Source organism: Apodemus sylvaticus, chromosome 18, assembly GCF_947179515.1.
Source record: "Apodemus sylvaticus chromosome 18, mApoSyl1.1, whole genome shotgun sequence".
Classification (NCBI taxonomy): domain Eukaryota; kingdom Metazoa; phylum Chordata; class Mammalia; order Rodentia; family Muridae; genus Apodemus; species Apodemus sylvaticus.
The window spans coordinates 44,468,672-44,481,443 of NC_067489.1; the positions used below are offsets into that span (position 1 = coordinate 44,468,672).

At 44.7% G+C, this 12,772-nt stretch overlaps 1 protein-coding gene across 1 annotated transcript in view; it reads left to right on the forward strand.

Annotated features, from left to right (window-relative positions):
* Positions 1-12,458, forward strand: part of Enpp6 (ectonucleotide pyrophosphatase/phosphodiesterase 6) — a 104,345-nt gene extending 91,887 nt beyond the window's left edge. The window contains exons 7-8 of the mRNA XM_052162694.1: positions 7,269-7,392; positions 12,185-12,458. Coding sequence (XP_052018654.1) covers positions 7,269-7,392; positions 12,185-12,390 — 330 coding nt within the window. The 3' untranslated portion in view covers positions 12,391-12,458. The remainder of the gene's footprint in view (positions 1-7,268; positions 7,393-12,184) is intronic.
* The last annotated feature ends 314 nt before the right edge of the window (positions 12,459-12,772 follow it).

Here is a 12,772-nt window from a genome sequence, read left to right on the forward strand (position 1 = left end):
CTCCCAGGCCCCCTGCATGGCTTCTCCCCTTCAAAATGACTCAATGAAGAGCCATCATTGGTCCACTTACTGTGTCCCTCCAACACTTTGCTCTACTCTGGTTTCTTTTGATCCCTGCTGACAATGCTCTCAAGGCATTTTTTTCCTGTGTCAAGGATCAAGCTCTGTGGCAGGAGACTCCCCACTGTCAGACCAGGGAACCAAGGCTGATGAATTAAGTCTTGTTTTAAAACAAGAAACAGAGTAAGTGTTAGGAGATCTCTTGGGAGTGGGGTATGGTGCACACATACCTAAGTTTAAGACTGCTGCTCTCCAGGGGACTCCTAGGTATTTAGGATGGGAAGCTATTCTTGTTAACATTTTTAAAAAGCAGTGATAGGCTCTCTTTGCTCTCTCTCTGCTCTCCCACATACTCTCACCTCTCTGCCCCTTGGGCTCTCCCCCCCCCCTTCCACATGGTCATGGCTGGCCTCCACTCCACTTCTCTACTCTCTCTCTCTCTCTCTCTCTCTCTCTCTCTCTCTCTCTCTCTCTCTGCCTTTCTCTACCATTAACTCCCATCCTCTACCCTGAATAAACTCTCTTCTATACAAAAAAGGCAGTAATATAAAAACTAAAGAAATGGTTCTGTGTGACTGTCTTAGTTTGGGTTTTACTGCTGTGAAGAGACACCATGACCAAGGCAACTCTTATAAAGACAACATTTAATTGGGGCTGACTTACAGGTTCAGAGGTTCAGTCTATTAAGATCAAGGTGGGAGTATGGCAGCATCCAGGTAGATGTAGGACTGAAGGAGCTGAAGAGTTCTTCATCTTCATCCAAAGGCAGACAGAAGACTGGCTTCCAGGCAGCTAGGACTAGGGTCTTAAAGCCCATGCCCATAGTGGCACACCTACTCCGAAAGACCACACCCCCAAATAGTGCCACTCCCTGGGTCAAACATATTCAAACCACCACAGTGACTTTTCCTCAGATATGAAAAAAAAAATGCCTCTTCATCTCAGACAGGGCCCTGAAAACAGACCAAAGCGAATAATTCCATGAACCATCCAGTTTGTTGATGGTGCTGACGTTAATTACATAGCACATGTAACTCAAGACAGCCTGGAAAGCCCACCCCAGTTTGAGTCAGAGCTCACAGTATCTCTGGAGCCCCATGGACCACTCACAGTCAACTGAGCCCCACCAACAATCTCCACTGACTTGGTAGTCATCATCTGCTTCTACCACCAACCTCTCTGAGCTTCTTAGCCTTGTAAGTGTGGGTAGCTTCTTGAGTCTTACCAGTTCCACTCTTCCCTCTAGGAAGAAATGTTTCAATTTTGTAGCAGTTGTTACAGAATTGTTACAAGGTTAATAAGAGAAAGTATAACTCCTTCTCAATCTTATCACAGGTCGGAGAGTGTGAAACTGCTTGGACTTGGACATCATTATTTCTCTTCTTCTGTTGGAGATGGCACTATGTAACTCTAGTTTCCCTCAGTCCTCAGAAGACACCAGCCTAGGAAAAGATATTATGTTGGTTTTTTATTAGAGTTCTAATGCACCTTAAGTAGGTTTCATATTTTATTTATTTTAATTTAATTTCTATAGCATCCTTCTCCCTACACCAAGATTTTGTTTTCAATAACTTGAGGAGAAAATTTTACACTTGTAGTGGTTTTGTTAGTCTTCTTTCTGCTACTATGGCAAAATAACTGAGTCTATCAACTATAAAAGACAAAAAGGTTTACTTTGGCTCCTGGGAAAGCTGACTGTTGGGTTGTTCCATTGGCTCAAAGCTGATGCTTGATTATGCCATTGGTGAAGGTTTGTGGGCTTTCTGGGAAGGGCTTTCTCAAGCTGTACCCAGAGCCACATGGAAAACACATGATCTGACCTTGGGATGGTAGTCAATACAAACAAGACCTGTCCTCCTGAAATGATAAACTACCGTTTAATGATGCTGGGTGAATGGGCTCCAGTATGGGGAAGATCATTCCCTGATGCACCTACAGAATGCAGGCATCTAAGAGTGGGATACAGGACATGTTCAGGGGAGTCTATATCCAGCCTGGCTTCAGAGCCACTAGTATGAATAGTGAATGTTCCCTTCTAAAGTTGGGAACCACAGCTGTGGCCTCCATGGGAAGGAAAACATACAACCATCAACCAGGAGGAGGATACAGTGAGGCCCCCACTTCAGACCCTCTGGTCAGAGAGAGAATCCATCCTGATAACAGTTCCACATCCTCAGAATTCATTCTCTAATACAGGGCTGGACATAAAAGTCAGATGTCACGCCCTCAACCACTCACCTTCTGCCTCCTCAGGGATATGCTTCTCTGAGACTCAGCAATCAGTCGGGAGAAATGGGAGCAAACAGGTGAGATCCAGATCCTCATGCATCCCAAAACCACAATGGTGAACGAGTGAAAGGAATTCATCAGAGCAAGAATCCCGCCTGTGTGCAAGCAGAAAACAACAAATACACGCTGCTAGGGCTTCTTGTTCTTGTTCTTGTTCTTGTTCTTGTTCTTGTTCTTGTTCTTGTTCTTGTTCTTGTTCTTGTTCTTGTTCTTGTTCTTGTTCTTGTTCTTGTTCTTGTTCTTGTTCTTGTTCTTGTTCTTCTTCTTGTTCTTCTTCTTCTTCTTCTTCTTCTTCTTCTTCTTCTTCTTCTTCTTGTTCTTCTTCTTCTTCTTCTTCTTCTTCTTCTTCTTCTTCTTCTTCTTCTTCTTGTTCTTCTTCTTGTTGTTGTTCTTCTTCTTGTTCTTCTTCTTGTTCTTCTTCTTGTTCTTCTTGTTCTTCTTCTTGTTCTTCTTCTTCTTGTTCTTCTTGTTTGTTCTTCTTGTTCTTGTTGTTCTTCTTGTTCTTCTTGTTCTTGTTCTTCTTGTTCTTGTTCTTGCTCTTCTTGTTCTTCTTGTTCTTCTTGTTCTTCTCGTTCTTCTTCTTCTTGTTCTTCTTGTTCTTCTTGTTCTTCTTGTTCTTCTTGTTCTTCTTGTTCTTGTTCTTCTTGTTCTTCTTGTTCTTCTTCTTGTTCTTGTTCTTGTTGTTGTTGTTGTTCTTCTTGTTCTTCTTCTTGTTCTTCTTCTTGTTGTTCTTCTTCTTCTTCTTCTCCTCCTCCTCCTTCTTCTTGTTTTTGTTGTTGTTGTTCTTCTTCTTCTTCTGCTCCTCCTCCTCCTCTTTCTTCTCCTTCTCTTTCTTCCCCTCCTCCTCCTCCTCTCCCTCCTCCTCTCCTGCTCCTCCTTCTCCTCCTTCTCCTCTTTCATTTCTCCTTCCACCTTTATGGTCACTCCCAGCCTGGCATTTCTAGCCATTCGTTTAGTCCATTGGAGATTAACACCAAGGAGTCCCAAACATTGCCAGTCCTGAACTGGCAAGGCCTGAACAAACCTCCCTTACTGGTTTCTGATTTAAATGTTACTTTTTCTTATTACACTAAGGATGGTTGAGACGAAGCCCTATCTAGAAACCACAAGTCTGATCACTTTTCCTCTGGTACCCCAAATTAAAGTCAGCATCACTTAGCTGTCAGGATGGTGGGCTAGAAACAGAGTACAGGCACCAATGGAAGAAACCAAGTTCAAATCTAAAACCCTCACCCATTTTTTTCCTGAGGCTCCCTTGCAGGGTACTGGCAACTTCTAGTTCCTCCCCACTGGAAATGGTCAGAGGGCTGAGTGGTGTGTGACAGAAAGCTTGGGAGCCTTCCTGTCCATTGCAGCTACCCACGTGCAAGGCAGGGGATGGTGGGGGTTGGGAGGGGGAGAAGTACTGAGGAGATCACACTGTGTGAGGACATTTGACTTTCACACATAGTGTTAAATGCAGAGCCACCAACTGGCCCTGGTTTGCCTGCAGTTGGTCCAGTTTTAAAACCAAAGTCTTGAATCTTACAAGTCCCCCCATGGCTGCCAATTGGGACAGCTGGTGGCCTTCCTGGATTGGCGCTTCCCTGGATGAAAGGAGAACGCCCTATTCCTGGTGCGCTGTGCAGTCTGCTTTCTTCTGGTCTTGTTCTATATGAAGTGAGCAGTGTAGCCATGCTAGTGTGTGTGTGTGTGTGTGTGTGTGTGTGTGTGTGTGTGTGTGTGTATGTGTTTGTGTGTGTGTGTGTGTGTGTTTCTCACCTTTGGCCAGATCTAAAGGATCTGGTTACGTCACTAGGGTGTCACTAAGTGGTACTGTGTGGCAGTCCGCGGTAGAGGTGTGAATAGGATCAACTACTCAACCAGAAGCCTGAAGACCCCAAGACTAGAATGTCCCATTCTGGAATCAGAGAGCTGTGATATACCCTTCCTACTCATAGTTCTGCATATGCGCCTTGAGAAAAGGATGCGGATATAATACGAGGATGCCAAAAGTCACCATTTTGAAATTAAAGGTGTGTTTACATGTCATCTGGTCCACCCATTTCCTTTAAAGAATTAGTTCCCTCCTTACACAATCAGTTCCTTATTATTATTTATATCAGTAAAAAGGGCTTTTGGTTGGGGGGGGCAGTTTCCCATCTCTGGGCAACTTGTCACTTTAATAAATGATGGTGATTTATTTGTGATTTGGCAATTCCCCAGTTACCTCCAGGTCTGAGATTAATGTTGTATTTCTTTGTGCAATAAGAAATGGTAGCCTTTTAGAATGTAGTTTTTAAGTTAAATAGTCTATCTTCATTCCTTGGCTGTGGGGGATAGACACACCACGGGGCCCATCGAAGAATAGAAGTGTTCCACTTAGGGCTCCAGATCCCTGCCTTGAAGACAGAAAACAGGAAAAGCAATGGATTAAGTTTGCTGATGAGGCTAAATTGGAATGTGTTGTGTTCCTCGCCACAGCCTGCTAAAAAAAATAAAACCCCAAAGAGTAGTATGAAGAGCTAGTAAGTTCATAAAGTATGTCCGTGGCAAAATACAAGCTCCAGCTGGAGGAGGAGGGAAAGGGATGACGGAAAGCCAGAAAACAGAGAGTCAATGAAAAAGCGGTCTCTAGACAGCAGAAAGGCCCGGGAGCAATTTATGGGGTGAGAGCGGATGAGGGCGCCATGAGCTACAGCTACACTAGCCAAGGAGGCTCCAATCTCACAACCAGAGTGCCTCACGCCACAGCTGGTAGCATCTGGTGACCAGACCAGCAACTTACTGTGTGCTGGATACTTAGCACACAGTCATCTTATCCTTCCAAACTCCACGAGGTGAGTATCAAGTATCCCCGCATCCCCCCACCCCCCCAGGGACGTGAACTGCAAAGAAGATACAAACATCTAACTGGGATCAGAGACCTGGAGAGGAGAAAGTTAACTTCAGCTCCATAGTCAATCCAAGCTCAGACTCACCTCTTTCTACCCAGTATGGTGGGTGATGAAGACCCGGGGCATGAGAAGACGCTACACGGTCGAGTTTCTCCAGGAGCGCTGCGGCTGTGGGCTGGTAGAACTTGTATGATGATTGGCAGATGGACTCAAGTTCCAGGTCTGGCACTGCCTCCTAATAGCTGTGTGACTCTGAGAGCTTCTTTCTGTGCCATAGTGCTTTAATTACAAATAATAAAGGAGAGATCACAAATAATCGTCCTATCTTTTATCCACTCGCTTGCCAGGTACAAGCCCTACCTCCCCTTGATTTGCCTGATTCAGCTGGATTCTCACTATTTGACTTAAGTTCATTTGGATGAATCCTAGGATTTAGGAACGTGCTGTACTTCTTTCTGTGCTGTAGGATTTGAATTGCAAATGATAAGAGACAGGTTTGCCCATGGTAAGATGTACTGATGATTGTAAACATCAAGACTGGCCCTGTAAATACATACTATATATTAGTTTTGGGGATCAACCCATATATGACTGGTAATTGTGCCGTTTTTTATTTTATTCCTGTGTCTGATATATTTGCAGTGCTGAACCATCAAAAGCACACGTCTGTCTGCGGGGAAGGGGTTAGTGTTGTGTTCAGCAGGCTGTAGGCTCTGCGGGACCCACAAGAGCTTTAAGATCCCTTTCCACCTTGCCTGAGCGTCTGGAGCCTAAGGAAATATAGTCTAGAAATTAATGGGAAAACAGTGGCCTTGACGCTTCCCAGATGAAGAGAGATTGAAGGGAATGAAGCTGTGGGAGACCTGGGAGCCATCTTTAAATGGCTAAATGCAGGGAGCCAAGAAGACTGGGTTTGCTCCTGAGGGTGAGCCTGGAAGGATGGCTAGTGTGTGTGTGTGTGTGTGTGTGTGTTGTGGAAGGGGAGAGACTGTGGAGGTGGGTCTAAGTGGACCTTGCTTTACTACAAAATGAAGTGACTCTATGCATGTCATAATCGCCAACAACCCTTCAACATTTGAGTACCTGAACTTTCAGTTTCATCCCATACCTGGAGTTAGAGCATACATCACAGGCTAAGGAATTCAGTGCTTGCATGAGTCCGCTCGTTTACCAGGTGCAAGTCCTGGCTCCCCCGGCCTCCCACCAACACTCGTGCCTGCTTTGGCTAGGATTCTCACCATCTGACTGACTTTAGTTCCTTAGAATGGATCCTAGGACTCAGGAAAGTGTCATCCTTGTGATTATGGTTTTGTTAAGAAGAACTTGGGAACAGCCAGATGGACACAACTGTGTGGGGCTTGAGGGGCACAAAGCTTTTTTGCCCCCCTTGGAAGGTCTCTGAACCGTGCACAGCAGGCTTGAATCTGGGATGTCATTTGGTGGGGGTGAAATATTGTATTGGTTACATGACAGGACTCCAGAGCCAGCACCTTCACGCTTCCAGTGGTTGGGGATGGGAAACAAACACTTAAACCTAATCAGGAGATTTCCTACTTAGGTGATCCCCCACCCCCACCCTAAAGCTATCTAGTTCCTCAATCCAGTGGCTGTCTCTGCAGAGACTGTGGTATGGGAGACATGGGCTCATTATGAATAACCAAAGTCCCTCTTGTCATCCAGGAAATTCCGAGGGTTTTGAGAGCTCTATGGCAGGAACCTAGGATAAAAAACAAATCTCCTTTGATGCCACAGACAAGTTCTAACATCCTTTCTATTGTTAACATGCTGTGTTTAGTGGTTCTAAACCTTATCACATGATAGAATCCAGCTCAGGTTAAGAAAATGCACCCTTAACTGGAGATATTCGGGAATTTAGGAGGTGTTGCCAAGGGTCAGAGCTGCCGGAAGTAGGAAGTGGTCCAGCTGAAGCTGGATGACTCCAGTCGGTGATACGGATGAGGAAATTGCCACACCGCAGTCACTTTGCCCAGGGGTTACACCTGTCCGGGAGCAATGCGATATCATGGCCATTCTTGATTTCAGAGTCGAGAGATGCTTCCATTTTGGATGAACAGCACGGGCAAGCGTGAAGGCTGGCAGCGAGGATGGCACGGATATGACAATGAGCTCATGGACATGAGAGGCATCTTCCTGGCCATCGGACCTGGTAGGCAAGGAGATGACTGGACACTCGTAGGCAGCGTTCCAAGGAAGCAGCTCTAATAGGGATGGACTGGGCTCACACAAGCTGGAGCCGTTTCTTTATGGACTCTCCTTACGAGCCAAGCTAAGCAAATCCAGCCGCTCTCAGTGAAATATCTTCTGCTGGCTTCCTTTCAAATGCTTCTTTGGCTTGGCAATTGTAGCCAAATAGTTCTCCTTGTAAATTTTAAATCCTGAGTACAGTGAAGAAAATGTATCCCACATGTCTGTGATTCATTTTTTACTTAATTCATTGAAGCGTTTTTTTTCCCCCACAGCTAGCTGATGTCTACCCAGTAAGGTTTATCAGACAGCAGTTTGCTGACAGCTGTGAGTCTCAGGGTTGACACAATTGCTTCCTGGGGGCCGACTCTTAAATGGCCCTACTTTGTCTAGAAATATCCACCCATGTGGGGTCCATTTAAAGTCCAACTAGAAGCTAGGCTTTCAAGGTCAGGCTTGAAATTGACCTAGAAATTGACTTTGAGAATGAGCTAGAATGAGGGGAGATATTTGTATAAGGGTAAATGTACAGAGCCTTCCTTGGTTAGATTATATTCCTCCAAAGGTCTGGAATAAAAGGCAGATGAAGACAGTCTCTTCAGTGGTTTAACGTAATCAACAGGGCACTATGAATCTATACACTGGAAAAATTTCCCTAGTAGTCGAATGAGCACATTTCTAGAAATATACCATTAAACACGGGGGGGGGGGGGACATCAGGGATGAGGGATATGGGAGGGGACTTTCACAGCTATCGGCAGCCATCAGGTGACCAGGTCACAGCCATCCTATCCATTGCTGTCCATCCCTTTATGAAACATAATCATCATGACATTGGTATTCCAAAGGCACATTTCTGCATGTCGATCAAAAAATACTTTTGCTCAAGAAAGTCCACACTTTTATTTCTAATTGTGTGTTGAGTAATCTACTTGTGAGATCCACTTTTCTCATCCATGTGGCAAGATCAATGATGTCACCTCACTCTTATTATTGTGTCTGACTTGGTTTACCCCACTTACCGTGAAATAACTATTAAGAGGCTGAGCTTGGGAAAAGACATTGGTCCAAATCCTTTTCCACATGTGACCCCACAAGTGATTTTCAAACTCCAAAGTCAGTATCAGAATCAGTGAGAACAAATGTTTAAAAAACACTGGAGGGGCTCCTGACACAGGTGTAAGATTAGAGGTGTCAAAGTACGTTACCATTGGCCAGTGAAAGTTAGGAGCATTACCATTGGCCAGAGAAAGTTAGGAGCGTTACCATTGGCCAGTGAAAGTTAGGAACGTTACCATTGGGCAGTAAAAGTTAGGAGCATTACCATTGGCCAGTGAAAGTTAGGAACATTACCATTGGACAGTAAAAGTTAGGAGCGCTCCCTGTTTGCCAAACCCAGGACTTTCAGAGCATCAATGCAAAGGGAATTAAGAATGGGGCTTTTAGGATTATGCTGAAGCCTGTTGTAGATCAGAGAGAAGATATACCGAGGTCATGGCCTTTGTATGGGATAACGTCAATCATCAGGATTTTCAGTCAATAATACCACCACTTTCTTCCCCAGAAGAGGAAAGTTAGGTCAAGAAGGCCAAACAGTTGTTTGTTGGACTGTATGAGGAAGAGTCTCATGTGTGTTTTAAAGCATCAGCCAGTCTAGCCCTGCATCAAAAGTTCTAAACAAAATACTCAGCACTGTGCTTAGAGTTAAATTCACTAGGGATGTTTTGTCCATTAACAGAAGCCTCTGTCATTAGCTCCCTTCAAATGGAAAGGCCTCACTATTTTACAGATAGAGGGACAACCGCTGATGAAAACGGACTGGGCTAATTGTGAAATGTTTCCTTGAGAGCCTCCTGTAAGCCATCACATCCCTGGCTCCAAGTCTCATGAAAGATTAAATAGCTTTACAGACTGACTGTTTACTCAGAAGAAAATTTAAGAGCGAGTCCTTTAATAGCTATCTAGCTGCACTTCGGGGGCGGGGGGTGGGGGGAAGCCATCTCCTTCCTGATCTATTTGTTGCCTGTGCTCCTGGCTTAGGGAGGAAGCTGGGCATCGTTGCGGCTGCCCAGATACCAGCCTTGCAAGCCAGTGAGTCTGACCCAGCAGAGAGGAAGGAATAGAGTTGGGAAGACAGCCTCTCTGTGCTTAATCCCAGTTTCTAAATTCAACCACCTAATCTTGTCCTGGAGAACTCTGCAGAGGCAGGAGTCAGTGGGACGTCACAAGCCAGCAAGTCTCTCTCCGAGCTGCAGCTAGGCACAGCGTGAGCCGTCAGAGCCTTTTCTTTTCGGTAGATACAGTATTAATACCCAAATACAATGATCATGTTTAGGCCCATGCGAGTAACTTGGGCTAAAAATCTTAGGCTCAAAATCTTGGGCTAGTGCAACCTCTACCTTTCCCATCAGACTAGATGTTGTTCAGATGCCTGGGAAGGTTCTAAACGCCTGCCGTTCCTTGACTTGGGCTCAAATTTCCATGCCTTTAGAGCAGAAGCCCTTGAACTACTAGATCAGAGAGAAATCTGAATTCTCCTTCCTGTTCGTAGTCATAGGACACAATTTGGTACTTTTGATCTTATTTCAAGTAAGATCACCCTCTCTAGGGCTTTTGTCAGAGCTTCATCTCCACTGGTCAGAGAAGGGCACCTTACTTGCTCCACCCACCACGCTGGGTGGGGGTGTGGCCTCGAGTGGTGGGGGTGTGGTCTTCATACACATGGCAAGTCAGGAGATGGGGAGTTGCTTAGTTGAGTCTCAGACTTTCCTTTGCTCTCTTAGGTTGTGGTGGGTTCATCTGATGGTGATGAGTTCATCATTCTCATCTAATTATATAATGTGCCTTGACATTGAGAAGTGTCTTCCTTATATTTTACCATGCAGCCATGTTTTCTCTCTCTCTCTCTCTCTCTCTCTCTCTCTCTTTACTTTGAAGCAATGCTGACCCCTATTCTCCCTTCCTCAAAAGAGAATGAGCCCTCTAAGCGATTTATATGGTGGATATTTTCAACCCCAATTTTTCTTGCAGCCACTTAAATATATTTCTTTATGTGTAATATGGCTGCTGGGTTTGGCAGTGTGGTTTGGGTGCTGTTTCCCAAACCTTCTCCCTGAAGAGTGCTGGTGCCTTCTCACACTGAATTCAACTTTAATTCTCCAGGGTAAACAAAACCCATTCCTTGAGACGTTGCTGTAGATCTCATATATTGAATAGCAGGGGCTTCTGTCTATAACAGAACTTTATATAACTCTCTTCCACAATTAGAATTCCAGAGAAAGGGCTAGTGTCAGCTCTGAACTTCCAGAAGATATTTCCTATATATTGTTTGTGTCTTTTTAAATTATGTGTATCTGATCATCGTAGCAAAACACGCGAAATGATTGTTTTCTGAGGTAGGAAGTCTGACTCGGCACCTCTCAAGTTCTCTGTCTCTCCTTTAAAAATCATACATGAGCATTAAAAGCACAGGTCTCTGTGGTTTACTCTGGATGAAAACTCAACCCTGAATTCAGTCATAACATAGCTTGGGGTATTTTGTTGGATGCTTAGGGAAGAGGGTAGAAGCAAAGTTGCCCATATATGTTGTGTTCCAATTGTCATTGTTAACGGATTGTCGTTGATGAAAACAGTGGTTCTCAACTTATGGGTTGAAGTCCCTTAGGGGGTCAAACAACCCTTTCACAGGGGTCACCTAACACCATCTGAAATATTAGAATTCACATCTCAATTCATAACTAGCAAATTTTACAGTTATAATGTAGCAATGGAAATGCTTTCATGGTTAGCGGGGTCACCACAGCGTGAGGAACTGTATTAAAGGGTCGCAGCATCAGGAAGGTTGAAAACCACTGCTCTGAAGGGAAAGGGCTTCATATCCATTGTCTGTCCCACCGAGAAGTAACAGGCATATTGGACTAAAATCCTTCCAACTGCTTAGATGGCAGATGGCTACTTTTTGTGGCCCTTGAGGATAGTACTGTGCCTTACCAGTCCCATGCTTTACACACCTGTGTTTGATACCCAAGGCCAGCACAGATCTGAGTAGAGACTCAATGTCCTGTCCCCCCTCTGTCCCCTGAAGTCTTTCCTGGGATCTCAACTCCAATACTAATCTTCTCATTTTCTCTGTGACTAAATTATTTTTCGGTCCTTGAAAGGCTCCTAAGCAATATTCAGTTAATTCTCTAGATATATTGAGGACAATACTGTCACTGCTGGTGAGCTATCAGTAGCTAAGAGATTATATAGCTTCATGAGCCATCGAGACCTTGCTACGGCAGGAAGAGATGTTTCTACGTTGTTGTGGGTGCTCTGGACAGCACCCTAGCTATGAGCCTTGGCTAGTTAGAAGTTCTAAATGATGTTCATGATGCTTTGAAGGAGCCTGGGGAAAGTCTATGTTCTCTGATCCCTAGTGTTTTAAAGAAACAGAACTGCTGGTGTTGGCCTATTTCTACAGGAGAGCTACATTGTAACATTGTAACAGATGCATAGGCGGCTGATCATGAAGAAAGTGTACCTGTTGACTTGTCTTTTGAAGAGTCTCATCTCTGTGCCCCACAGAAGCGTTCCTTCACAAGCTGTAACCTTCCACATACGCTACGCTACCTCGTTTTTAGCAACCTAGCCACAGTCTAGGATGGAGCTGCCTTTCCCAGAGTCTGTATGGCATTTCTCCATCGTTGAGTCATCAACCGTCCTTTTCTGAGTGACTGGCCATGACCATCTGCCTATCTGTTTTTGCCTTTCAGATTTCAAGTCCAACTTCAGAGCTGCTCCAATCAGATCCGTGGATGTCTACAACATCATGTGCAATGTCGTAGGCCTCACCCCACTGCCCAACAATGGGTCCTGGTCCAGGGTGGTATGCATGCTGAAGGGCCAGACCAGCTCGGCTGCACCCGCCCCGCTGACCAGTTGTGCACTGGTCCTGATTCTCCTCTTATACTTTGTATAGCTGGCTCTATGGCTCATTCCAAAGCACTGTTGCAGTAAAGCCTGTCTCCAACATGGGACAGTTTTCATTTTCTTTATTTTGCCTTATTAACACAATCATTAAAGTTGTGAATATATTATTCTTGGATGATTCTACCCACAAATTCCCTTCTGGAAAAAAAACCAAAAACGAAATTCTTATACTTTCTTTCACCTAAGAAGTTTGAAATTTTTATCTTCTCCTTCACTTCACTACATGGTTTTCTGCTTTATTCACACATCCTTCCTGAAGACGAATGGTGAGGGCCACGGTCTGCCCCTGCCACAGGCCAACATTAAATAGATATCCCATGAGTCGTCCTGGACCCCCTCATCCTGCCTTACCCTGCAAAGCTCTCTGTGAT